Source organism: Juglans regia, chromosome 8 (genome assembly GCF_001411555.2).
Source record: "Juglans regia cultivar Chandler chromosome 8, Walnut 2.0, whole genome shotgun sequence".
In the NCBI taxonomy this organism is placed as follows: Eukaryota; Viridiplantae; Streptophyta; class Magnoliopsida; order Fagales; family Juglandaceae; genus Juglans; species Juglans regia.
In genome coordinates, this window is record NC_049908.1 from 2810789 (window position 1) to 2838302 (window position 27514).

The 27514-nt window shown below is 36.0% G+C and overlaps 4 protein-coding genes across 7 annotated transcripts; 3 read left to right on the forward strand and 1 right to left on the reverse strand.

Annotated features, from left to right (window-relative positions):
* Positions 1-329: 329 nt before the first annotated feature.
* LOC109003723 (tryptophan--tRNA ligase, chloroplastic/mitochondrial-like) lies at positions 330-8203 on the forward strand. 2 transcript variants are annotated; one of them, XM_035692905.1, is made up of 15 exons: positions 332-524; positions 610-762; positions 1482-1569; positions 2077-2118; positions 2994-3083; positions 3190-3312; positions 3919-3990; positions 4297-4409; positions 4537-4558; positions 4644-4709; positions 5283-5339; positions 5684-5730; positions 5945-6026; positions 6500-6589; positions 7684-8203. In XM_035692905.1, the coding sequence occupies exons 1-15, from the start codon at positions 454-456 to the stop codon at positions 7816-7818; spliced, it is 1251 nt and encodes a 416-aa protein (XP_035548798.1). In that variant the 5' UTR covers positions 332-453; the 3' UTR covers positions 7819-8203. The 2 variants fall into 2 exon arrangements, with proteins under 2 accessions (XP_035548799.1, XP_035548798.1); XM_035692906.1 differs by lacking the exons at positions 5283-5339; positions 5684-5730 and having other exon boundaries at positions 330-524; positions 4297-4405.
* Positions 8204-9455: 1252 nt separating this feature from the next.
* On the forward strand, positions 9456-13433 carry LOC109003726 (histidine-containing phosphotransfer protein 4-like). Its single transcript, XM_035693208.1, has 7 exons — positions 9456-9608; positions 10958-11024; positions 11662-11792; positions 11868-11936; positions 12846-12917; positions 13045-13117; positions 13217-13433. Exons 2-7 carry the CDS (start codon positions 10968-10970, stop codon positions 13268-13270), a joined length of 456 nt encoding a protein of 151 aa, XP_035549101.1. The 5' UTR covers positions 9456-9608; positions 10958-10967; the 3' UTR covers positions 13271-13433.
* Positions 13434-17209: 3776 nt separating this feature from the next.
* LOC109003734 (receptor-like protein kinase HSL1) lies at positions 17210-20768 on the forward strand. Its single transcript, XM_018982009.2, has 2 exons — positions 17210-20064; positions 20187-20768. The coding sequence occupies exons 1-2, from the start codon at positions 17427-17429 to the stop codon at positions 20624-20626; spliced, it is 3078 nt and encodes a 1025-aa protein (XP_018837554.1). The 5' UTR covers positions 17210-17426; the 3' UTR covers positions 20627-20768.
* Positions 20769-21079: 311 nt separating this feature from the next.
* Positions 21080-27494, reverse strand: LOC109003735 (nuclear poly(A) polymerase 4-like). Of its 3 annotated transcripts, XR_001998172.2 has the most exons (12): positions 27337-27494; positions 26953-27128; positions 26779-26856; positions 26268-26375; positions 25292-25354; positions 25046-25207; positions 24570-24683; positions 24349-24411; positions 23907-24236; positions 23656-23820; positions 22305-23498; positions 21080-21792 (listed from the first exon to the last, which is right to left on the reverse strand). XR_001998172.2 is itself a non-coding variant. In XM_035693206.1 (10 exons), the coding sequence occupies exons 1-10, from the start codon at positions 27082-27084 to the stop codon at positions 22743-22745; spliced, it is 1971 nt and encodes a 656-aa protein (XP_035549099.1). In that variant the 5' UTR covers positions 27085-27494; the 3' UTR covers positions 21080-22742. The 3 variants fall into 3 exon arrangements, 1 of the variants encoding a protein (XP_035549099.1); XR_004802246.1 differs by having other exon boundaries at positions 26953-27494; XM_035693206.1 differs by having other exon boundaries at positions 21080-23498; positions 26953-27494.
* Positions 27495-27514: the final 20 nt, after the last annotated feature.

Sequence of the window (27514 nt, forward strand, 5' to 3'; positions counted from 1 at the left end):
ATCATTCATCATCTTCATACATCACATTATATTTATTTATATATATTTTTAATTTTTAATTTTTTTAATTTTATTTTTTTAAAACTAAATAAATTTTTTTATTTATTATTTATATACTTTATATTTTATAAAAATATTAAAAATTTATATATCATATAAAAATTATGAGTAAAATTTTTCAAACTATAAATTCAGATTGACAAATACCATTATTCTTTAAATTTTGTATATCCGAGGTAACAATTTAGTAACAAAACACAAAAGGCAAGGATGGATGTTTTTGAGTGGGCCGTACAGTCCAATACAGATCAGTTCCGTGAGCCATTCGGTCTTTTTTCCCTCTCTCGCGCGTTGAACTGAACATGCTTCGCGCAGTCGGATAAACCCCTCGTCACGAGCCGTTTAAAAGGCTTAAGAAAAACTAGGACGAAGTACAAGGCGAAGAGGAAGAACATGGGTCGCTCGATTCTCTCCCACTTCCTCACCATCTCACACTCCTCTTATCCACTCTTTCCTCCGTCACTGTACTCTCTTTATCTCTCTCTGTATCTTCCCAATGTAGTAGTAATGTCTGCCCTTTTCGTCAGAGTTTTCGTTTTCTGTGAACAGATGCGGTGGATCCCCAATGAATTACATGAAAAAAACCGATTTTTTTCGTAGTCCTCGGCGTCCCAGTGGCCTTCGTGGAACCGGTTTCCGGTGCTTTTGCAGTGTCTCGGTCACCGAACCCCTTGTGCCGGAGACTCCTCCAAGCTCTGTGAAGTAATTCCGTCTTCTATCGATTATCATTTGTTGAAATTCCGGTTCGATGTATTAGCATGAGGAATAATATGGGTTTACTTTACAGAAAGTCTTTTGTTTTATTATTAAATTTTATAATTGATCGAAGATTTTATTAAAAAGGGTTTACTTGGCTGAAACTAGTTACAAATAAGCTCTGTTTGGGCTTATAGAGCTCATGAGATTAGCGTACAAAACAATGAGTCATATAACGAAAAGAAGTAACGAAATGGAATCCAATCGCGTAAAGGTAGAAATAATCCAATAAGTGAATCACAATTGAAAAATTCGAGGCTGCTTTGCAGGAAGTTGAAAACTTGTAGGCATTCGAATAAAGTGATTGGATTTTGGGATTTGCGTGAACTCTTCTCCTGGAAACCGGTAATTGTTAATGACAACGAAGGACAAGATTACATAATTTTTGTAAGCATGTTACCGGGGTTTGGTTAATGTACATTTAAGTTAAAGCATGCTTTTCGTTTCTAAAAATCACAGGATTTAAGTTGTTCCATCACCCTTAATTTATCTTAAAATCAATAAAATTAGCATTTTGAGACTTGTTCTATCCACTTAAATTTAATCTCAAGATATTACCGATTACTTTCTAAACTCGTCCTACACTAGTGTGCAGGCAATGTACTTTCTGTTATATTAAACTCTCTTGGATGTGTGTTAGATTTAGTTGAACTTTTGTTTTACAGGAAAAGGATCGTGTCTGGAGTTCAACCAACTGGATCTATTCACCTTGGAAATTATCTTGGCGCCATAAAGAATTGGATTTCACTTCAGGTTGTTTTTTACTTTCTCTGATGTTCTCTCAATGGAGACCATTTTGCAAAAGCTTGAACACCATATTTGTTGCTTATCAGATAATACCATAGCATCATATCAGAATGTGGCTGTTTCTTGCCGCAATGAATGGTGGGATGGAATTTTTTTGTTTAAGCATCTGATTCATATATTCCATATATTTGTTCAGCTTGCCATTTTTTTGAGAAGTAATAAAAATTTTATTAAAAAGCACAAAATGTGTGCTCCAAATTAAACCCATGGTTAATGAGGTATCTCTTTGTGCTCACATATGCCTACTTTGGTCAGGTGAATGATAATAGTTAAGAGAAACTATATTGCTATTTTTTTTTTATTTGATAAGTATATTGCTAATTTTTTTCAATGGGATGGTTGCCAGTTTGAAACCCAAATTGCCTGTACACACTTCAAATGAAAAAAATTATTTTATTAACCTGTTGTATTGTACATGTTTGAGTTATAAATTCTGTGTTTTAAATCTTGCAGAACGCTTATGATACTCTCTTCTTTATTGTGGACCTCCATGCGGTATGTTTCATACTTGAGTCACAGCTTTTAAGTTATGAAGTACTTAGTGATGTTATCTCTCCCGCTTTCTGGATGCAAAGCCACTGGAGGAGCAAATATTAACTTTTCATTGTTAGTGTACAAGATTGGAGATATCTAATACCCTCTAACCTTCTTGAGCTCCATTGAAATATCTTTTATATTTTTTTGCTTGCTCGTTCTCTGGGTCTCTTGTTCCGGAATTTTTTCAAACTAATATGTACCATTATAGTAGAGTATGTATTTTTAACACTTAGAAAGGTGCATCCATTTTCTTTTACTAGGTAGTGAGGATGAATGAATCGTGGTTATTGATGAGTGGAAAATAGCTACTTGTGTGGAGAGGGAGACTGGTAATAATTGAAATAAAGAGCTGTCCTCTCATGTTTGTATAAGTGTCAGTGTTTGATGTGTAAGAGTCTGCAAGGTAATGGGGTAATCTTTCCTCCTTCAAACTTAGCTGTCTAGGTGCCATTTTTACTGTGAAGGTGTTCAACAAATAAACCCCAGTATAAGGCTATTATCTGCTTATGCTTCTAAGGGGCTTTATATTGATTTTGTATTTGAGTCTCCCTCCTAAGAAATCATAGAGATAAATTATTCTGTTTGATAGGTGCTCCTGAAGCATCTTAAGTATCTGGGTGTGGTTAATTACAGTACCGATGCCCTCTTTTATTTTGGGTGAGAATACCTATAAAAAAAGGTATCTGGGTGTGGTTAAGGGAAGTGAATTCTAAGCCGCTTTTGTTATGTTAATATTATTCTATTTGACAGATATCAATGGACTGTGGAAACTATATTTTTTGGCTGTGTTTTATACTACAGTAGGCAATTAACAGCTCCATGTCTAATTGCAGATCACATTACCATATGAAACACAACAACTATCAAAGGCAACAAAGGATACTGCAGCCATTTATTTGGCATGTGGTGTGGACACTTCAAAGGTTTTGAGGCAGCTATTTTTCCTTATAGTCATGTTTTTAAGTTTTTTGTTCAATATAAAATATTTCTCTCTCCCTGTGAAGGAATGAATCTGCCTTGTGGTTACAGGCTTCTGTTTTTGTGCAATCTCATGTTCGTGCCCATGTGGAACTAATGTGGTTATTGAGTTCTGCAACACCAATTGGCTGGCTCAACAAAATGATTCAATTCAAAGAGAAATCTCGCAAGGCGGTGCGTTTTTAGCTGTATGAAAGCTCCATCTTCATTTATGCTGTTTATTCTGATAAATATGTATTAAAACCTGTAATTTTCATCTTTTAAGTCAAATTTTTTGAATTTGAATCTGGTTAATGTCCCAAGGGGTCAAGATCGGTCCCACTTGAAAATTAGTTTAATACTGTGAGATGAATATTGATCATTTTTTTCCAGTCAATCATTAAAATTTAACAAAGAAAAAGAATCCTAACATCAAGTTTTGGATTTGTCAATCAGCTTTGGAGACCACAATAAAAAAAATCCTATTTATTGCTTTTATTAATGAAGGGAGAGGTAAAAACTTGTATTTTTGGATGTAAAAAATTGCCATGGGATATCTACAGTTCCATAATAATACTATATTTCTGGTAACTTTTGACAATTTAGAATTATTTGTCAGTTTTAACCCATAATATACCCTTATACTAATAAGTTATAACGTTCTGGTTATTATTAAAATTTAAGTTTTTATGGTAGACCCCAATTTATCTCTTAGTTTAGTCTTTTTTGTATTCTACTGTCGACTGTATAGTATTTTTACTGACTCAGAAGATTATGTTTCTTTCATTTTGGTTTTTCTAGGGGGATGAAAATGTTGCTGTTGCTCTTTTGACCTATCCCGTGCTGATGGCTTCTGATATTCTCTTATATCAGGTGGTCTTTCAATATCTGCATCATTATGTAATGTGACACACAAAATATATATCTCTTGAAAAGCTTTTATCTGATTTTTCGGATTCAATCTGGTTACTAGTATTTTTGTTTTTTACGTACTTACGAGGAAGCTAATTAATTAACCTCTTTTAGTTGGTGTAGTAGAGTTTCTTTTGGCAGTATCATCTCGAACTTAATCACAACAAGCTCAACAATTTGATTTGTGCTTAATCAGCTTTGCACATTAATATCAGCTTCCTTACCCTGATAACATATGATTCTCATATGCTCAGCTTGCCTCTGCAGTCTGACTTTGTACCTGTTGGTGAGGATCAGAAGCAGCATCTGGAATTGACTCGTGAGCTGGCTAAGCGTGTTAATTACTTATATGGAGGAAGGAAATGGAAGAAATTGGGTGGGTAAGAAGAATTTATATTTCAACTTGCAAGCGAAGTTGCTTGTAAATAGATTGAGAATTTTCTAAATTTCTAAGCCTCCTATTTATTTCTGCATGACCCTTCAGAATTTTTTATGTTCTGGTTGCAGGCGAGGTGGTGCTATCTTTAAGGTGGATTTGTTGAAACCATCTAATTAGCTCATGAAGTCTCTTGCAATGGGAGCATCCCCTTTTCTAAATGTGTATCATGATGTAGGTTCCCGAGGCCCTTATACCACCAGCTGGAGCCCGAGTTATGTCCCTCACTGATGGTCTTTCCAAGGTTTCCATTGTTCTTTCTCCCTTGCAGTTTGTTTCCCTCTATAGTTTTATACATCAGACTATTGTGTGCCTTTAAAAAAATTATAAGTTTAATATTTCTATTTATTTTGGCATCAGATCAGGACATGAATACAGTGGAAACTAATTCGGCATTGAATTGCTTGAATGTGTTCATTGGGGATTCTTTTGCGATTTTGACTTAGTTGAACTGCAGAATACATAGGCCAATAAAGAAACTAGTTGGTATTCATGAGCATTTTACCTTTGCTAAATGCTCATGAAGTACAAGTTTAATTTCATGAGCATTTTACCTTTGCTAAATTTCTTGAATTGAAAGCAAATTCAATTCTTATGTGAAGGGTGTTGTTCTACAAAAAGGGCCAAAGGGTTTTCTTCGTAATAAAAGGTTCTATAACTGAAGATATTCACTCCAATCACCTTGATAACTATAACGAATTTTGGTAGACCTTCCTGATCAATGGATTGTATTAAGATTCTTTAATTTCTTGTTGCAATTCTCAAGAAAAGTGTTTTTTAGATACCAATTAACATCTTTTTGGGTTCAATCTTATAGATGTCCAAGTCTGCACCATCTGATCAATCTCGAATCAATCTTCTTGATTCAAAAGATGTAAGTATACTAGCTAGGCATTTTTTCATGTATACTTCCTGTGTACCTGGGCTTGGCCTATTTCTATGAATACAATATCCTTGATTACCTATCAAAAAAAAAAAAAGATGTAAGTATGCATGCGTACTTTTTGCCTTCTAAGTTTTAGTCGGCATGCTTCCAATGTGTATGTATAATTGAATTTATTTCTATTTAATAGATTTCATATTAAAATGAGGCAAAATATCACTGATGCTAACATCAAATGGTAATGATAAGATTGTTGATGTATACATGCAATATCAAGCAGCAGCATTTTTCCCCTCTCCTTTGTTCTGAGTTGGCTTTTTTTTTTTTTCTTGAAGGAAATAGCAAACAAGATAAAACGTTGCAAAACAGACGCATTTACTGGGTTAGTACTTAATCTTTGCATTTTCAATCTCATGAATTGTCTACTTTTTTTCTACCTATATATATATATATATATATTTTTAATGTTCTGTTGAGTTTCACTTGTCCATTGAAGTCATTTTCTTTTCTAACGTTAATTTTCCCTAAAAGTTTTTTCTAATGTAAGTTCTGGTAAGCTCTTCCATGTTCTGTGTGTTTTCTGGTGATTTGTACAGATTGGAATTTGATAATCCTGAAAGACCCGAATGCAACAATCTTCTCTCTATATATCAGCTCATGTCAGGGAAGACAAAAGAGGTCTTGAATTTTCACCTATGATTTCTTTTTGTTGTAATTCCCACTAGTGGTTCGATGACCTTATTTTTTGTTTACTATTTGTTTAGATGTGACGGTTGTTTAATTTTTATTTATTTCAGAAAATTAAATAATTGAAATTCAGAGGTTTCTTGAATTTGCTGAGTCATTACTACTATTAGTTTTTAATATAAACATTTGTTCGCATATGCCGAAAACTTGATATGTGTTAATTCAGTTGGAGCATCTATCAATTGTAATCTTTGATAATGATTTTCTAATTGTTTTTTTATTTATAAAAGCTATTCAGCTATAGCTCTATTCAAATGGAACATCCCCCTTTCAAGCCCTGTGGGTGTACTACCTTTTGAAAATCTGACAATCATGTAGCAATTGTATTATCTTTTTGTTATTTCTTAGTAAGATAAGTATATTCCATACCAAAAGATTTTATGCTAAACAATATTTTGTTGCAGGAAGTTGCACAGGAATGCCAGAATATGAACTGGGGTACATTTAAAGTCCTTTTAACCGATTCCTTGATTGATCATCTGCACCCTATCCAGGTTTCTACTTCTATCATGATACCTTTTCCAATATGTTATGGTGCATTATATGCTTTTTACTTTACCAAAACGTTTCTTTCTATCAGTTGCCACAGTTATTCTATCCTTTAATATTGAAGAGGTAATAGATATGCTGTTGTGGTTGAGCTGCAGCCTGTAACTAGTGGGCCAACATTAGCCACACTTCAATCATATCCATTCAAAGCTCTTGGTGTTGACAGTTCATAGTGACATTTTGTTGACAAAAAACTCTGATATTTTTGTTAATATTTTGTTTATAATGCTGCCAAATTCATAAAAATGAAATAGGCCTAGAATTTTTTGTCTTTTTGTGTTCTCATTAATAAATAAGCTGCTTATGATCTATCACAAGCATAGCTGTTAACTTAGCAATCTAATATGACCATTGCAGTATAAATCATAATCATGCTTGTTTTTGGTTGATCATTTTAATTGATTTTTTTGCAAGTCATATTAATATGATAGTGGGAACTATTGCCGAAATGGTCAAATTATTCTTATTGGTGATGTCAGACACATACTGCACATTCTGGTATCCACCGTGTCAATGATGAGCACAAAAAATGGGCTCTGTGTTTTGGTTTTCACGGAGTCAACACTTATCACAAACTAATTTTCTTTACCAGAAATAATTTAAGTTGCGTATAATACGCATAAAGTTTTCCCGACACCATTTACAGAAATTTGATGAATTCATATTGTTGCAAGTTGGAAGTTGAAAGTCCACCCCGTTGCATGCGTCTTTATTTTTATGCGTGTGCAGTGTGTTTGTTGTGGAGGGTGTGCTTGCGATCTGCATGTTGTGGCTGAACATTGGCATTTTGCGGTGATCCTGGGGATCCATACACTTTTTGTCTTGATCTATTTGTCTGCTCATGAATCTCTTATATTTATCTGCCAATGGCACGACTATACTTTTTGCCAATTTCATAATGTCCCTGTTTCTGCTTACAACTCTCAGGCAATTCTTTTTCTTTTATTGTCTAATGGTTTACCAGTCTTTTCCGATATTATTAGTGATTATTAGCTTTTATGATTGAGCTTATCTTGAACTTCGATGATTTTTTTTGCAGGTTCGCTACAAGGAAATAACGTCTGAATCAGCTTATTTGGATAGAGTTTTGGCAGAAGGTGCTACAAAAGCTGCAGATATTGCAGATGCTACTCTCAATAATGTCTACCAGGCAATGGGATTCTCGCGAAGATGAGCAGAATTGATGCTACTGAAAGAATTTATGCCGAATGATGAGTAAGACAGCAACCTAAGTGTAACTTTTGGATAATCAGTCATTGCAAAAAGTTTTTGAAGTACATCTCTAAGCATGTTCTTTGAAGAGTGAATGAAAAGTTCCGCAAAGGCCCCCAGATTTCTTATGTAGTTATCTCCACTTCTCTGCTCTTATTGGTGCATATATATTCCTGGTGCTCCAAAGAATCTGGTAGTTTTAGGATTTATTTTATTTTATATTTCAAATTATCAAGCAGTATTTTTCATGTAATGGAATATGATATTATAGGATCTGGTTTTGCTTTTCCATTTGTTATACACTCATTCAGCAGAACTAGAGCTCAGATAAATCTCATTTTTTGTCTCTTCAGTCTTCACGAATTCATGTAATATGGAAGCCATAGTTGGGCTTTGCCAAGGTTGCTGTTAATAAAGTTTTTATTTATATAATAAAAAAAATGTAGTATGAAGCCGTAGCTTTATCAAACCTTATAGTCCATCTGTCATATTTTTTCTTCTGGCCATAGTCTTTGTGATAATAGTTCTTCTACTGGCCTTGTGATTCTTCATTTAAACTCATCAACAGAAATTCACATGGACTGTTTCAAGAGTTTAAAGAGATTAGTCCTTATTCCCCTGTATTTTGTGGAGTCCTTATCGACATGATATTTAGAACGACTTAACTTGTAAAACTCATGACTTCACCTCATTTGGGACAACATGATATCTGGAACTTTTTGTTGTCGGGATGATTATGAATTTATGCAGTGAACTCATGATTTCATCTCATTTCCTTATTTTCAAACATGAAAGCATACTTCGTGTGCAAAACTCTACAAATTTCAGCTGCATATAAATCTTGAAGTCTTTTTAGTTTTTACTGCAAACATCTGTAGATGACTTGATTGAATTATCTATAAAGGAATTGTCTAACTTCTTACCATCATATGCTAGGAAAGGTGAGATCCGGCTGGTTTACATTCTGAGATAATATGAGATGTAATGATTTTAAATGAAAGATAAAAATTAAAAAAATTATTATTAGATTATTATTTTTTAATATTATTATTATTTTAAGATTTAAAAAAGTTGAATTGAGATTTAAAAAAATTGAATTGTTTATTATATTTTATGTGAGAATTCGAAAAAATTGTAATGATTAGATGAGATGAAATACTTTTTGAATCCAAACTGAACCCACTCTTTTCGACAAAGAAATGAGATATAGAATTCTTAAAATTTCTTATAATTTCATTTTCAAATGTTATACAAATATAAAATATTTTTTAATTTCAAATCTTCAATTTTTTTATTTAATTATTACCTAATCATTATCTAAACATAAAAATTAATATAATTTTAATAAATTTTAATAAAATATCTTAATTCAAGTCATTTTTTAAAAAAAAAAAATTTAATAAAATATCTTAACTCGAATCATTTCGATATTATTAACAGAAATTAGCAATTTAGCACTGCAAGACTGCACCCGTAGGTTTTATCACGCCCATTTGGCCGGAATTCTTATCAACACAAAAGCCCTTTTTTTTTCTTTTGCAGAGGAATATGAGTCATATGACCATGCATCTGGACATTACGTTAGAGTGGGATTGGGAGAAGATCTTCCATGCTCTCTTCCTCTATTCGATGGGTGGCATAGGATAGGAGTAAGAGAGAATCCCTAAACTCTCTTTTCCATCTTTTGGTAAGAATTATAGAGAAACGGATAGAAGAAGACATTCCAAGGACCACTGTCTGGCTCATTTAAAGGTAGTATATTCTCCTTTGAATCATTATTTGAAATATCTTTCTTTCTGCTTCTGGTTACTTCAAGACTGACTTCTGTGGCTTCTCAGTTTCCCATGTAATCTTATTTCCCAGTTCAAAAGAAATCGATCACTGCATCATATTATCTAGATCCAATAGTACTGTCGGAAAGTAAACTAAAAAAAATAATCTAATTGTAAAGGATTATATGCATTAATACGTGCACTCATTCAATATGATTAGTCAGAAAATAGATTTTATTGAAAACAGTACTAATTTGAATTTAGAATATGAAGGTAACAATATTAGTATGCATATTAATACGCAAACTTGCTTGACATAGCAAAGCTCAAAAGAAAAAGACCATTTGCAAGCAGATATGGAGGACACATTCTTCGTAGTAATACACTGATGTCATATTAAAAATAAGTAATGTTAGCTATAAGTCCCAAATGTACATGTCTTGTAAAAGTTTTTTGTAAAAATATGGGTCCTATTAAGAGAATAGAACTACTACATACACAAAGAGATTATATAAAAATAAATTTATAAACTGATGTGATTTCATGAAATTTATTAGATATACTTTTCAATAAGTAACTAGACAATCTGACGTACCACATCATACCACATCAAACCACGTTAATTTGTGAGTTTATTTTTATGTAATCACTTTTGTGTAATAATTTGTGAGTTTTTCACGCTTTTTTATAATGAAATCTACTTCTTTATAAAGGGTTTCCGCTGGAATTGTATATTTGGAGTTTGTATATATCATTACAATAATTTTTTAAATTTTTTCTGAGAATCATTTTTTATCATGTCGGATATGTCATCTGCACCAGTTTCTAAGTAAAAGTATCTCAAAACAAAATTTAACTTTTGGTTATACAATGGAAGGGGAAAGATGTGTAAAGCTTGATCTCCTTCCTCATTGAGTAAACCGTTCGTTCATTACTCGTATTGACTGGGCAACTAACCCAAATGAAACGAATGAACAGCAAAGTACTATCACAGTGAAGATTATTAAACGTAAGAAAATATGTTCTTCCTAATTGAAGGGTTTTGGGATCTCATGAATACGTATACTCTGGCAACTAAATATGGATATGAAAGCATCATATCCTTGACACGTACCTACCCTCTTGAACGCGCACACGCGCACATACTTCTTCTCTCTTTTTATGATTTTATCGCTCTCGCCCGAGTGTGCTCTATAAATACCTTGGTCAATCTGCCATGTTTCCGTATCACTTGTGAAACCATCAAAGCCTGCGCACCACTTTACACCAAGAGATTTTCTGTGTCTTGTCATACTCTGTTCCATCAAGTTCTGCCACTTCTTAACATAGGGGAGGGGAAATGGTAAAAAATCACATGCAACGCCAGTTTGACATGAAGAGGTCCCTCCTTGATCAGGTTCTGCTCACACTTCCTGCATGCACTAGATTATATACATACATATACGTACATACGTGTTCATTGCTCAACCAGACAACGGACTCTGTTTTCCCAAAAGCAGTGAGCTTTTTAAGGATTCGCAGGAATGGGTTTTTTTTTTTTTTTTTTCGATTCCTATTTCCCCCCCTTTGCTTTGTCACCTTATTGCTTTCTGTAAACAGAAAATGGTTTCTAAAAGCCCTAGAATGATTTTCTAATGTGATTGCTTTGACTCTGAGTCCAATAAATTACTCCTATATTTGGACCATAGCCTAAATTAATCAAACCTTATGCAGTGGGCTAAGCTTAAGGTAGAAGAGTCAAATTAGTGGTGCTTAACTTGACCATGCTAGTGGTAGGCCTACCACGTACTGCTCTCTTTCTCGAAGCACTGAATATTTACCATTTCAATAAGGTTGAGTGCTTTTCAGCGAATTTGCACGAATTCTTCACCAAGAAACTGCATTAAATGAACATTTACATCTCTCACTTTGGGCACTTAAATTCGTGTAAGAACTTGATGGGATTTATTTTTTTTCACCTATGCGTGCAACGGTAATTATAAATTGAAAAAAAGAGGTGACTTGGCCAGTCAGATGACAATGAAATGCTGCAGGGGTACCTTGATGAGCAATTTATACAGCTTGAGGAGTTAGAAGATGATGACAACCCTAATTTCGTAGAGGAGATGGTGACAACATTCTATAATAATTCTGCTAGACTGCTACAAAACATTGAACAGGCACTGTGCGTGGATTAATGTTCTTGCTTCTATTGTATTTTGTCATTGTTTTCATATTTATTAATGATCTATATATGCAGGGTTAGTCGGCCTATTGATTTCACCAAGCTGGACAATTATATGCACAGATTCAAGGGTAGTAGCTCAAGGTAATGATTCAAATGGTTCATAGTTTAAAGGGAATTGGTGTTTAAAGCAGGGAAAATGCAGCCCTGCTCACCCAACATAAACATATACTTTCAGCTCCCAGCATTTGTTCGAGACAACCACCCATTTAAAAGAAAGTGGAACACATCGAAAGAGATCCATCCACTTGTATTTATAACACAGATCTTAAATCAGTGGATCAAGAAACAGAAATTAGTATATATATAGCTTGACCTTAGTGATATGGAAGTGGCACTCCATGATTCGTCTCAAACTTTTTTTTTTTAACAAAAGAACAACTTCATTTATCAACCTCTATTAAGACCGGAGTAAGGTTCTGACAGCAATGCTCCCAAAATCATGGATTGTGATTCAAGCAACATCAAGTCAACAAAATATACTGAGGAAACAGAGGATATCATGAAACATCATCCTCCACACTGACAGACCAGCTGCTGTGTTTTTAGAAGTTTTGGTTGTACTTGCTAACATGCTTAACTTCTCAAAAATAAAACAGCTGGCCTATCGGTGTGGAGGATTATGTTGCACGATATCCTCCCATGTTTTCTCAGTATATTTTGTTCTTGAATCATGAATCATGATTCTTCTCATACTCGATTTGATATGTTTACTTAGATCATCTACAAACTTCCATATAAAGTAATGCATTCACTTGTTAAGTTTTTAAGACTAGTGGTGATTTAATATAGTATTAGAACGGAAGTACTGAATTTGAACATTGGCTCCATGCTTTATGTCATGTACTGAGTCTATTTATTAAGAGAGAATCTAATCCACAAGTGTGGAAGAGTGTTAAAAAACTAAAATTAAATGATTAAACTTAATTCTCATTAGCTCAAATTGTTAAACGAAGTGGTCGTCTAACAACTATTGGATGATTTGTTTTGCAGCATAGGAGCTACAAGAGTGAAGAAAGAATGCACAATATTCACGGAATACTGCAAAAAAGCCAATGCAGAAGGGTAATTTATTCACAGTACCATCCTAGCTTTGCTCTTTTGAACTTACAACTCAGATTGATATATACGCGGCATCGGTTCCTTGAAAAGGATTTTATATTTCTTAGATTTTTACATTCCCCATATCCAGATGCATTAGGACATTCCTACAAGTCAAACAAGAACATGCATGTTTGAGAAGGAAGCTGGAAACTTACTTTCAGGTATCTGTCCTGTCCTGTCCGGTGTGTGTTCTTTATCCTGGCTAGCTCTTTGCTCTTCCTTATATTTGCTTGCTATTTGTGCTTATAACATTAATTTAGTTGGGAAGACAAGCTGCTGGACCATCTGCAAATGCAGGAGGTCAAGTCGGATGATGATTATATGGACACACATTAACGATCCCTCATTTCCGGAGTCATATATACTTCATATATATATATATATATATATGAACAGAAGTCCGTGTTACTGAGTAAAACAAAAGAATTTTGCAGTGTTTGGATGTCGTAGAGGCAGTATTATTAATAATGTCTTGAAATCTAGATCCTGTACAAATAAAACAAGTTCGCTTGTCTATCTATATGGTTTATGTTTGCTTGTATTGTCTCGTCTGTGCGTGTGTGTGAGAGAGAGAGAGCAATATGTTTTAAAACACCAATATGTTGGGCATTGGATCAACTGAAAGCACCAAAAGCTGAAAATAATCATAAATATATTACAGTTGATCAGGAAAGCAAGGGAAAGTTTGCATGAGCCGGTGTTTCTTTCCTCTTTCCTTCCGACGTTAGCTAGATAACCTAACTTTGATTTTTGAATCATGTGGAACCGATAAAAAAGACTAAACTATAGATCGGGACCTACCAATTTGTCTAGTTTGAAAATAAGAACGAAGGGAAGAATTCTAGAAAAGTACTAAATTTACTAACGTTGAACAGTCTTAAAGGTATCCAAGTTCTCTTTATTCTTTTTTAAACAAGTAGAGTTATCATAAAAAGAATTAGGTCATGTTTTAATTGAGAAATTATCTCAACTTATCATTATAATTTTATTAAATTTTTATACAAAATATAATAAATTTTTTAATTTTTTTAAATTTTAAAATAATAATAATATTAAAATATAATATTTTATTCAAATTTTAATTTTTATCTAAAATTATTTCATCACATCTAAACAAGGCTTAATTTTTTTTTACGTAGACTCTAGATTTTTTTATTTCTTTAATGAGAATGCACAAAATTTATATATTTTAAAACTGTATAAATTATACTAAAACACCCCAAAAAAATAGCCAGTATTTAAACGCAAAGGAGGTAAATTACAATTCATCATTTTCTTCAGTTTAGTCAAAACCACTATGATTTTTTTAGCACCAACTTAGTAACACAAAACGTATTGCTTCAATAACAAGTGGATCAAAGTTGGATAAACAGTATAGATAAGATATTTTGTTGAAAGTTGAATAAAATATGAATATAATTTTTTAGTATTATTTTTATTTTAAAATTTTAAAAAATTAAATTATTTATTATGTTTTTATATTAATATTTAAAAAAATTATAATAATAAAATGAGACGTGTTATATATCCAAATCCACATATCTTTTAGACGTTTGACTACTGAGTAAAATATTATCAGTCAAAAAACAAACCACATTGTCGTATAGAGAAATCAAATTCCGGCGAAAGGGAATATAAAAAAAGAAAATAAAGAAACCGAAAAGGTGTAAACTTCCAGTTACTTTCCATTATTTGCGAACCATCGAACTTGGTACATTTCTTTGTTTTCCACTACATGCTCATCGTCCCAAATGGATTGACTTCAGGCATCACTTTTTTTTAAAGTAATTTTTGACTGGAGATCGAGCTTGGAGCTGATCATCTGGGTCACTGGTATTTCCCAAATTCTACCCACTCATATATAGATCAGTACACAGCAATGGACCAAACATATGTTTTTTAATAGATAAATATTTTAATCACAAAAAAATTATAAAAAAGTAAATTTATAAATTGATGTAGCTCAATACAGTACGTCAGATTATAGAATTATTTTTATTGAAAAGTAGATTTAACGGATCACATGAACCTTCATCAATTTGTAAATTTATTTACGTATACTCTCTTTGTATATGTAACACTTCTCTTTTTAATATTCATAAACCAAGATAAATACAACAATATTAGACCAGAAATATTTTGTTATGGTTTCCTCTCAGATATCAAAGCCACCCATATATATATATATATATATATATATATATATATATCCGCTAGCTAGCTTAATTACAGCTAGCTTTCTTCCATAGAAAATAAATCCAACCACCATATTGACAACCCCACAATTAGTATCTTTCATTTTTATTTTTAAATTTATAAGTTCAACACGTGCTTAATATCGATGGTCACATCAAGATCACGATCTTCACTCTTCATACCATAAGTAGGACTATTCAAACTCACGAGCATTTGGCTTGGATCTTCTCTCACGGCATAATATCGATGGTCACATCAAGATCACGATCTTCACTCTTCATACCATAAGTAGGACTATTCAAACTCACGAGCATTTGGCTTGGATCTTCTCTCACGGCATAATATCGATGGTCACATCAAGATCACGATCTTCACTCTTCATACCATAAGTAGGACTATTCAAACTCACGAGCATTTGGCTTGGATCTTCTCTCACGGCAGCTCAAACTTCCAACTTTTGGAGGTTTTCTTTCCGACATTAACGTTAAGACTCTTCATGCAACTACTAAAGTAGTTTTGAAGGGGGAATAGGCTCTATAAACTATCTTCCATAAAGACCAACGAGCTGTAGTACTACGTAAGTCGACGCTCCTATTGCCGAATTGTCAAAAGTGTTGCCCAACAAACCAAAGACACTGTTTTATATTAGGACTTGCTATTGATCTAGATCATCTTTTGACCCAGAACGGATGGAGAAAGAAATTGATCATGGCCAAGATCCACGCATTCTCCAATTCCAGAAGTAGCTAGCTTCTGAATATTATTGAAATAAACATATTGTTTATATCCAACACTAATATCTATTGACTGTTTTAAGAGTTTGTTTCGGAACACTATTGTTCTTAAATATTCTCAATTAATTATTTCACTCTTATTAATAAACTATTTCACTATTATTTACAGATATTTTGATATATTCTTAATATCCAGACAAGTCTAATAATATTACTTAAAAGTTATGTACAAGCAATAATAAATATTATGAAATTTACTTTAAACGTCTATTTCTATCATTTTAAAGCTCTCAACAATTTAATGAAAATTATATTATGATAATTGATATCATAAACTATTAAATTTTGATATTTTACAGCAATATTGGTTAAGATCTAACCAGGAATATTAGATCGCATAACTCAAAATTGATGATTTAATGCGTCAATTATTAATTTTAATAATTTAAGATGCATATTAAGAAAAAAAAGGTAATAATTCAATAATGAAAAGAATATAATTTTGCTCATATTTTATTACATCTTGGACCGACGGCAATGTTATATAGTATAAAGATGTTCATAATGATCTTTCATTTCCTAATCTGCCCCTATGAAATTGGATAAGTGTGCACTACCAGTACGTGCAGGTATTAGCTTCTGCCTTCTAGAACGCGCGACGGATTCAATCAGAACTGCGGCGGCTTTAGCTGTATTGCCATCTACTTCGATTTTTTTTAAATTTTTCTGTTGCCACGAATCACAACAAAAATTTACAGTTCATGACCGTTACGACGGAGTTAGTACAAATTATAATCTGTTTTTTTTTTTTTTTTTATCTATTTTATTATTTTCTTTTTTATTGTTAATTAAAAAATAAATAAAGTTCATTTTTTGGACGTCTGTATGTAAAGGTTGAGTTATCTCTTTCTATAAACGATAATGTTGAGTATTTATTTAGACAGAAAGTATTATCTTTTAAATGTTTATCTGTAGAGATTATTAATAATAGTAAAAATCAGACTAGTCACAAAAAAAAAATAGTGTACTAATAGAATTTCAAATACAACATTTTAATTTAAAATATCATATTTGATATGAAAACTTTCAGGATGTATCCGATCATGAATATAAATTTTTTTGACAAATAAATGATGAGAATTTTTCCTTAAAAAAACATTATTCTTATCCATTTATTTATAAATAGGCAATATACTCGATTAAACATATCCTATAATTTAAATCCTCAAAGAACAAAATTACTGAATTTCATGTAGAAGAATATAAATTAAAAGTTGAATGTCTTTGAAAAGGAAATGCTGTTTGTTTTTAGTTTACCATGGATGGATTTGTAAGGAATTTTCAAATGTATGCCTTTAGTTTGACTGCATTTCCATTAGCAGCCAATAACTTTTGGGGTGACAAGTGGGATCCATTGATATATGGCCACGTCACACTCAAATTACATCTTAAATCCCCACGAGGCAACAAAACCTCTTCCGTACTCCATATATGAATTTTGACCGTTTGTTTCCCTCCCTTTTCCCGGCAACGGATTCCGATGCGAACTAAACCCGCGCTCCAAATGCCGCAACTACCCCTATCGTTCCCCCAAACTCCGCTCCTCCTCTTCCTTCTCCTCCTCATACCCCTCCATGTAAATTCTCAATCGGAAAACACCGTCCTCCTCAACCTTAGACAGCAGTGGGGCAACCCACTGTCCATCCAGTCCTGGAACTCCTCATCCTCACCGTGCGATTGGCCTGAGATCAACTGCACCGATGGCGCTGTCACCGGGATTATCCTCCGCGAGAAGAACATCACCGAGAAGATACCGGGATCGATTTGCGACCTCAAGAACCTCGCTATCCTCGTCCTCGCCTCTAATTACATCCCCGGAGAGTTTCCTAGAGTCCTATACAATTGCTCCAAGCTCCAAACTCTTGATCTCTCCCAGAACTATTTCGTCGGTGCAATCCCGGAAGACATCGACCTGATTCCGACTCTCCGGTACTTAGACCTCAGCGCGAACAATTTCTCCGGCGATATCCCCGTCGCCATCGGGAAGCTGCCGGAGCTACAAACCTTGTACCTCCATGAAAACTTGTTTAACGGCACGTTCCCGAAAGAAATTGGGAACTTGTCCAATCTCGAAGTTTTGGGCATGGCGTACAATGAAAAGTTGGTGCCTGCGCCGATACCACCAGAGTTTGGAGGGTTGAGGAAGATGAAGTTTTTGTGGATGAAGCAGACGAATTTGATCGGCGAAATACCGGAAAACATCTCCGGTCTTTTGAGCCTCGAGCACTTGGATTTGTCAAGGAACAATTTGGCAGGTGCCATTCCTAGTAGATTGTTGTTGTTAAGGAATTTAAGCTTCGTCTATCTCTTCAATAACAAATTGTCTGGGGAGCTGCCGAGCTTGGTCGAGGCGTCAAATTTGATCAGACTTGATATTTCTAAGAACAATTTGACCGGTTCCATTCCTGAAGATTTCGGGAAGTTAAAAAACTTGGAAGTACTGAATTTGTTCGCAAACCAATTAACCGGCGGCATTCCGGGAAGTTTAGGTCTACTTCCACTGATTGGTTTTCGAGTTTTTAGCAACAAGTTGACCGGAAGTTTGCCATCGGAGCTAGGCCTGCATTCGGAGCTCGAAGCATTTGAAATCTCGGAAAATCAACTGAATGGTCCGTTGCCGGAAAATTTATGCGCTGGAGGTGCTTTGCAAGGACTGATCACATTTTCCAATAATCTCGAAGGAGAACTGCCGAAATGGGTAGGAAATTGTCGTACTCTGCGCACGGTTCAGCTTCATGGAAACAACTTCTCCGGTGAGGTTCCTCCTGGCCTTTGGACATCATTCAATCTATCAACCTTGATGTTAAGTGACAACTCGTTTTCGGGCGAGCTTCCTAGTAAGTTGGCTCGGAATTTGTCAAGGTTGGAAATTGGTAACAACAAATTCTCAGGTCAACTTCCTGTCGGAGTCACTCTCTGGGTGAACCTGGTTGTCTTTGAGGCAAGCAACAACCTGCTCTCGGGAAGAATTCCGGTGGAATTAACGAGTCTTCCTCTTCTTAGTTCTCTCCTGCTGGATGGTAATCAACTTTCCGGTGAAATCCCGTCGGAGATAATCTCATGGAAGTCGCTAACAACTTTGAACCTATCAAAAAATGAGCTTTCTGGCCAAATCCCAGCCGTGATCGGTTCTCTACCTGACCTCATTTATTTGGACTTATCGCAGAACCAATTGTCGGGTGAAATCCCACCTGAAATTGGCCATTTGAGGCTCACTTCACTCAACTTGTCCTCCAACCATCTATCTGGGAAAATCCCATATCAGTTTGATAACCTTGCATATGGAAACAGTTTCCTCAACAATTCCAACCTATGTGCTGTTAGTCCAAACCTAGACCTTCCAAGCTGTTACACCAAAATCCATGACTCCAACAAACTGTCCTCTACCTATCTAGCCATGATTCTCGTTCTCGTGATTATTGTTTTTATGGTTGCTGTTTTGTCGGCATTCTGTAAGTTCAGAAACTATCGCAGGACAAAGCACAGACGCGATCTTGCAACTTGGAAGCTTACCTCATTCCAGAGATTGGATTTCACAAAAGCGAACATCCCGTCGAATTTGACGGAGAACAACCTTATAGGAAGTGGCGGGTCAGGGAAAGTATATCGGATTGCTACAAACATTCCCGGTGAGTTTGTTGCCGTGAAAAGAATTTGGAACAACAAGATATTGGATCACAAGCTGGAGAGAGAATTTCTAGCCGAGGTTCAAATACTGGGCACGATAAGGCATTCCAACATAGTAAAGTTGCTGTGCTGTTTTTCGAGTGAGAATTCAAAGCTTCTTGTCTATGAGTACAAGGAAAATCACAGTCTGGATAGATGGCTCCATGGGAAGAAGGGAAAATCGATGACAGGGATAAACCCTGCGCAACATATGGTCTTGGATTGGCCAAGGAGGTTGCAGATTGCAGTTGGGGCAGCACAAGGACTGTGTTATATGCACTATGACTGTTCTCCTCCGGTCATTCATCGAGATGTGAAGTCTAGCAACATTTTGTTGGATTCTGATTTCAGGGCAAGCATAGCAGATTTTGGGCTAGCCAGGATGTTGGGTAAGCACGGAGAGTCCCACACGATGTCTGATGTCGCAGGCTCTTTGGGCTACATTGCCCCAGGTAAGATCATCTTCTCATTAGTATATTGAAAATTCTTCTGCTTTTGAAACAAGACAAACAGAAAAAGGGTTTAGCATCGGAAACTGTTTTCAGAACGTCTTATTTATTTACTTGCGTTACAGAATACGCTTATGCAACAAAGGTCAACGAGAAGATCGATGTTTACAGTTTTGGAGTTGTACTTCTTGAACTCGTCACTGGAAGAGAACCCAATTGCGGAGAAGAGAACAGGAACCTGGCAGAGTGGGCATCGCGGCACTACCTCGGAGGGAAGCCTATAATTGATGCCCTCGACAGTGAAATCAAGAAACCATGTTACTTGGAAGAGATGGTTAGTATTTTTAAACTAGGACTCATTTGTACTCACAATTCACCTTCAACTCGGCCTTCCATGAAGGAGGTTTTGGAGATTCTTTGCCGCCGTGGTTCTCTGGAAGGTTACGAAGGGAAAAAGACGAGAAGCGAATTCGATGTAGCTCCTCTTCTTGGCAGTGCTACATATCTTTCTAGTTACAAGAGAAGTAAGAAACTATCCATGGAAGATGATGATAGCTTAGTTTAATGCGCATGACGTATTAAGTAGTTTTGTATAACTGCAATCACAGTGTCTAGAGCTTCGTTTAGTATGATGTACCAAATAGTTTCCAAGAAAATTCGGGTAAGTCTCCTGGCAGAATCAACAAATGAAGAACCAAGTGTGTGTACAAGGCTTTCTGCATCATCGGAACCTTGAACCAGTCTTTGCAAAGCCTTGACAAAACCTTGTTTGGTGAACTAATTTCCAAAAATAACGCAAGTGACAACAATGAATAAACGTGTAACTACATTGGAAACCTGGGTATAATATCTGGAAAAACCACCATAAAGATTTTTCCACCTTGTTATGACAGTGTAATATACTATTATTTTCTAGAATTTGGCTGAAAAAGAGATCGTCTTTCACTTGCTTCCTGATATACCGTATCATCAGCAACACCAAAAGAGTATCTGAAACTACAACTATAGAACACCCCGCTCATATGCAAACGTCTACTGCTGACGAGGCACGAAATTTATGTTGTCAGAGAGAAGACAAGATAAGATGAGCAAGGGTTCAACAAAATTCTTGTTACAATAAATCATCTCTAGAAGCTACAAGGTTTAGAGAACTCTCAAGGGGGAAGAAAGCCCACAAACTACAACAGTTTAGGGTGGGAAAAATAGACGACCCCACCCCGCAAAAACACAAACTTTTTTCGTCCCAGTTAAAAGGAGTTCTTTCATCATCACATCCACCAGCAAAAGTAGAAAACGGAGACCAGTCTTCAAAGCACCAGTGTGCTTTATAATAGCATTCAGCAGCACGGTGAAACCTAAAAATCCACGCCAAGCTATGGGATGTCTTCACTTTGCTGACCCCAGCTCTCAGCTCACAAGATGCAGACAATGCACACCTGGAAAAAACCATAATGAAAGCCAGCAAGGAATGTGTCACTTACCAAGGTGCTGGCTCTCTCCTTTCATAGAAACAAATCCCCGTTCACTTATAGTCACCACCTGAGTATTAAGCTGCTAAGAGACCAAACCTGCATACAAGAGTTGTACACAAGAAACAGCACGGTATAAAGATATTATGACTTGCATTAAAAAAACCAAATGTTTGGATAACATGCCTTGTCATCAGCACTTTCATAGATTCTGATCTAGCCCGTCATCAGCATTTACAACATTCTTGAGGGAAATATTTGGCTACACAAGACAAAAGCAGGGGTAAACGAACAAGTTAGGCCCCACAACAACATATTAGAGACCAGAAACAAGGGGAGAGTGTCATGTCTCTGAGTCTTAGAGATAAAAAGAAAGTCAGGTTCTATGCACAGTCACTGTAAGCTTGATGTATAGTGGTGCAGGACCTGCCACCACATATGCACCAGTTGGGAGATTTTCTGTGCAAAAAATTAGAATTATCAAATGATTAAGAAAAAGCAAAATTCCATAGAATAAATTCGATAACAGCATATGGAGAATGAAACAACAACCCACAAACGAGCTTTCTCTCTCCCAAATGATCCAGCCAGATAGAGAGAAAAGAAGAGTGAGGGGGGGATTCCATAAGAATTAGAGTCTAAAATGAATTGGGAACCTACAAACAGGCTTGCTCTCCGTCAGTAACCCAACCACATAACCACAGAGTGATAAAAAGAGGGAGAAAAGAGGTGAAGACTTGATAGAAAAAGGATCAGAAAGTTTAGATTCAGAACCTCCATGTCTTGAGACAAGTCTTTTTGAAATGCTCCACTCATATTGAAACGCCCATTTGCCAAAAGCAAATCAGTATCTGCACCACATACATCGTCCTGAAATGATTTAAGACTCCCACTTATCTCCAGAACTTCGATTTTTCTCATTGACACCCCTAAGATGCCCACAACCACATCGCACCGGAGGCTCCAAGTACTGCAACTTAGTTTGAGCCCACTTTCAGCATTTTATTTAATCACCTGATTTCATGGTTTGACTAATTCTTGATCAGCATCTTCCTCCAATTCAGCAGTTTCCTGGTAGATCCAGTCACAGCACTCTCCATGTAAGCTATCCCAACTTTGTCCCCACTCAACTCGATTTGACATGTTCCCCAATTACAGAATTAGGTACTTTAGCGAGTAAGCAGTTTCCTGCAGGTTTCTCCAGTGCTTTGGTTACATGAAAGCTACCCCGACTTTGTCCCCATTTAGACCAATCTGATATGCTTCCCCAGTTACAGCATTAGGTAACTCATATGAAGCGAGCAACTCCATGGGTGAAGGTTTCTCCACCGCAAGTACTTCATTTTTAACTTCGGGCAACTTATTACTCACAAAAGTTTGCTCAGCTCGGCTGACAGAGTCATCAACAACAGTTTCACCATTATGCACATGATTTTGTTTGACACCCTCCTCTTCACTCCCCAACTGTTTACCACAAGACCTAACCTCAGAATTAATATCTACATCCCCAGTCGCTAAACACCCTAATCTAATAGAAACTCGCTTATTTGGATTACTGGGCTCCGCATCCATCATTGCAGGATCATTTTTCCTCTTGGGACGCCTTTCCTTAAATGCAGACTGGCACCCCACGACATCTACACAAGTTTTTTCAGCCTGCTGGCTTATGTGCCTTGACACTCGAGAACGTTTATAACCATCAGGGAAAACAAAAGCAGGGAGCTGCTTTCGACGAACATGAGAAACAAAAATATCCATCCCTGGTTTCCAAAACATGTACATATTGATCTCTTGCCTGAACTCATCAACTGTTCCACGTATATCAAATTGCTGGCCTTCTTGACCTCTAACACCCTCTTTCCTCTGCAAGCCCATGAAGAAAGCACAATGAGAACACGGCTTGGACATGTCTACATATTCATTTGGACAAGGATGGCACTGAAGCATCCCATCTGTGTCCCTCTCTATCTGCCCAGGATAAACAGATAGCATTAGTAAGAAAGTAAACTGTACCTCCTGTCTCAAGCATGTAAAATATTCAACAATTGCAAACACATAAAAAATAGCCTAAAACACTGTGAAGTTTACTCCTGCTTTTTAGGGATGTCTAAAAGATAGATTTAACCTTCAGGGTAAGCTGTCTAAACCGAGATTCCACCCATCCCTTCCAAGCTAGCATATCATCAGCATCAGACGCAATTACATCCACCTGTAAATAGTTTTTGTACGCTTCAAAGAATAGATACGGCTCAAATAGAGCGCTCCATTGGGCTTTGTTTAGTTCAATATCCTGCCAAATCACAAAGGCATGTCATCAAATCAAATGAGGCAACCTATAGGGAGTAGAAAGGGGGAGGGACGGGTGCAAAATCAAACCTCACAGATCCTATGACCATGGTGGAACTGCTCCACCATAACACGGAGAGTGCTTCCTGAGACATTGTAGCTAGAATTCATACAAGGGTATGCAGGAGTTATTATTGGCATGTGATGAAGTCGGTCCCTAGGGTTTTTACGAGGATGCCATACAGAAAACCCAAGTTCATTCTCTTCTATTGAACATAACATCACAGGGTTCGGCCAACGCCATTGTGTATAAACTCTGAAGAATCGAGAAACCAGCATACTAGGAATGGCATTGGGATAAAGCTGGCATACCCGAGCAACCAAAAGAGCCCAATTTACGCCACCAAGGAATCCAGTAACCTACATAAAAGATAAGAAAAAAATAGAAACCATGATATAAAATTAAAATGTGAAGCAAGACTCATTGGAAAAATGCTGAGCAATGAAAAACAGACAAATACAAAAGGCTTACATTTGAATAAACACCTCGCATTTTAGCCCAAAACTTCAAGCATCTGAGTGTCATGCGAAAGTGCTACAATTGCATATAGGAACAGACCATAAAAACAATAAAATAGAGGTATAAACAGTATACTTGGGCTCTTGCCTATTCTTATGATCAATAAAATTTTGTTTACTAATAAAAAAGGAGAAATATAAATATAAACAGGGTAAAGTATAAGGATTCTTTACCTCAACATTTGGAACAAGTTTAAGAATTTGATCTGCAACCCTGCAGCCATTAAGACTTCGGACAGTTTGCTCATCAACATTGTACAGCACAGATCCATCCGAGATGTCCAGGTCCTGTTGAGAAGATGCAAGTAGATGCAACAAATATGCGTCCTTTAGATCCAAAAATCTCAATCACTAGAAGATTCCAGTGCAAAAGGACATGTTGTATCGGTCAGAAACAATCAAGATAATTTTTTTTTATCCATTCGATGCAAGTTAAGCAATCACACTAACTATAATTGTGGCTTATGCAAGTGACTACAAGAACTCTAGAAAGCCTGGTTTACCAAAGAAGTGAATAAGCAACAGCACATAATTCATAGAAAGAAACTGTCTTTTAAAAAGAGCCATGAAGCATGAAGAGACATAATCTATAAAGACTACTGTGAAACATAACTAAATGAACAAGCTCAAAGAGCTGCACTCAAACTTACTTCTGGAACTACCAAAAGAGATATACTCGCATAGAGAAGATCAATCGATATTCCCAGGAACTTGAATTTCATAACCGGGACATGAGCATCTGGAACTGGCTGAAGCTCAGTAACTTCTTCCATTTCAGCCAGAATATTATGCAAAACCACAAAAAAATCTTCCTGGGAAAAGACAATTGTATGTTAGGTGAAGCTTAATTGTTTGGACTCAATAAAACCGAACAACAAGGATCATATTTGACTCACATCTCGATTGACGTATGATGGCCCCACACACAATGTGTCAATGTCAGCCCCTGGCCCATGGACCTGTCAATATAGTAGGTACATGATACTAGAAAGCGGTAGTTGTTACCAGGAGGACATCAAAAGTGTGAGAATATATATGTGTGTATATGGTTAGAATCTAGGGAGAGTAACATATATTTTTTTTAATAGTGAGTAACATTTCTTGTGCTCAGTTTGTGGATATAAGTTGAGAGAGGGATATTATACCACAAGAATTGCTCAGAATCTAAAATGATTTACTTTTCTTGTACATTTTTTGGCTGCACCAGATTCACCGGCAGGATAACAGCAGAAGCAAGACCAAAATCAGGACAGGAGCACTTCCCATATATAACAACTAGCTGTCTAAGTTAAATGTACAACAGAATGTGAGAATGATAAAGATATAATCCTCATCTCTACTCCCACCACCTTGGGTGATGCTTTCACTATGAGAAAGGAATTACCAGTTAAGGACCATAAAATGGGATCAACTATTAATAAGAAGGGCCAGCCTGGTTATTGGATTTCTACCAAGAGAAGGACCGTGTGCCCCAAATAATCACTTAACACAAACTCCTCTCTTTCCTCCAAATTAATCTAGAAAATATTGCCAGAAACTTTCATTGGTACTGATATAGTGGGGTGCTTCATAGTTGAATTTGAATTTCCCCATCCCAAGCATATCACAATGATGATGCAATTTACCAAAAAGGATAGTACAACATTCTGGCAGGTAACTTGATTCTTATTTCTGAACTCAAGATGATCCTAAGTTGGTCCTCCAGCAAACAAATGGAAAAAAATAGTATAAAGACTCTGCACATAAAGCTCACAAGATTATACACTACCAAAAAGATATTTGCGAGGCTGGACTAAAATAGCTAGGAGACGAATATAACAAGGTATAAGAGATTGCGATTATCATAAAAAGTGTTAGAAAACTCATACTGACCCCCAGACGATAAGAGCCAAAAGTAAAAATGACAGCATTTGCATCCTCCACCATCTGATCTGTGTAGCCTCTCTGGCGAGTTAACTGCTTGACCCAACCTTTTACAATCTACAACAAAGGTTTTGTCAGTGAAGCAGAAATGCATTCCATGGAAAAAAGTACAGAATGCAAAAATTACAAGAAGCTAAAATGCCAATGCTTTAGTCAACAAGACGAGTTAGCAATGGTGTGTCACTTGGATGAATTATTCATGGACAAGATAGAGACGAAACCATGTGGCAGCTGAATCCATCAAAGATCGAACAGAATGAATTCTTTCATCGTATTTCCACCACCATTTTTATCGGTGATTTCCTTTAATCCATTTAATCATACATCAAGCCCAAATATTTTTGAATCGCACAGCTTGCAAAACTAAGTATCTACCACTACATAACTTGATGGCAAATACATATACACTATTGTCCTGAAAATGCAGTCAACAAAACAACATAACTAATCAATTAATTACCTGATCAATGCGGTCCAGGACCTCTTTTCTCCTCTCAGCTTCTTCCTTACTCTCATACAGCCCCGAATCAATCAAGAACTGCCAACAATATAGTAGTTTTACCCGTAGACACAAGCAAATTCAGAATAACGTGGATATAACAAACCGAACCATTAAAAAAAAGAAAAAAAATACCTTGTCCAGTTCCATATTGCGGTGACGATCAGCCTCGGCGGGCCCGGCAAGAGAGATTGGCTTTGTGATGCCGTACTTCTTCGCCAATTGTGGCGAAGAATCGTTCGGACTCTCAGAACCCACCATTTTCATAGGTAATTTTTCTTTTGAAAGAACACACACTGAATCAACCTGGCCTAAAATTGATATAAATACAAAAGCAATGGCAACGGAGATCGAACGTATTCAGCAAATCATAAAGCAGATCATGTTTAGGGTGAAGGTCGAAGAGAGAAATTGAGATGAGAACAAAGTCAAGACGGGAATCTGAAAGACGGACAGAGTGAGGCGATGAAAAATAACTGCCTGGAGAAGTCGGAAACGAGAAAAGATCAAAACCCTAACCTTCGATGTAGGCGAGGATTGCCGGTCAAAGGCGGAATATGATACGAGGAGAGAGAGAGAGAGAGAGAGAGAGAGAGAGAGACAGATCTCGGAGTGGTGATGAGAGTGCCGGTGTGCGAAAGATCCAGAACTGACACAAGGCGTTAAAACCAGCTTCCGGTTTTAAAAAGTAAAAATA

Coding starts and splice junctions, on each gene's coding strand:
- LOC109003723 (XM_035692905.1), top strand. CDS start 454: ATGGGTCGCTCGATTCTCTCCCACTTCCTCACCATCTCACACTCCTCT. Junction 763..1,481: donor ACTCCTCCAAGCTCTGTGAA/GTAATTCCGTCT, acceptor TTTGTTTTACAG/GAAAAGGATCGTGTCTGGAG. Junction 4,710..5,282: donor TCACTGATGGTCTTTCCAAG/GTTTCCATTGTT, acceptor TCAATCTTATAG/ATGTCCAAGTCTGCACCATC.
- LOC109003734 (XM_018982009.2), top strand. CDS start 17,427: ATGCGAACTAAACCCGCGCTCCAAATGCCGCAACTACCCCTATCGTTC. Junction 20,065..20,186: donor TTTGGGCTACATTGCCCCAG/GTAAGATCATCT, acceptor CTTGCGTTACAG/AATACGCTTATGCAACAAAG.
- LOC109003735 (XM_035693206.1), bottom strand. CDS start 27,084: ATGAAAATGGTGGGTTCTGAGAGTCCGAACGATTCTTCGCCACAATTG. Junction 25,355..26,267: donor TTGGCTCTTATCGTCTGGGG/GTCAGTATGAGT, acceptor CTATATTGACAG/GTCCATGGGCCAGGGGCTGA. Junction 24,237..24,348: donor TGCGAGGTGTTTATTCAAAT/GTAAGCCTTTTG, acceptor TCTTTTATGTAG/GTTACTGGATTCCTTGGTGG.
- LOC109003726 (XM_035693208.1), top strand. CDS start 10,968: ATGGTAAAAAATCACATGCAACGCCAGTTTGACATGAAGAGGTCCCTC. Junction 11,793..11,867: donor CAAAACATTGAACAGGCACT/GTGCGTGGATTA, acceptor CTATATATGCAG/GGTTAGTCGGCCTATTGATT. Junction 13,118..13,216: donor AGCTGGAAACTTACTTTCAG/GTATCTGTCCTG, acceptor ACATTAATTTAG/TTGGGAAGACAAGCTGCTGG.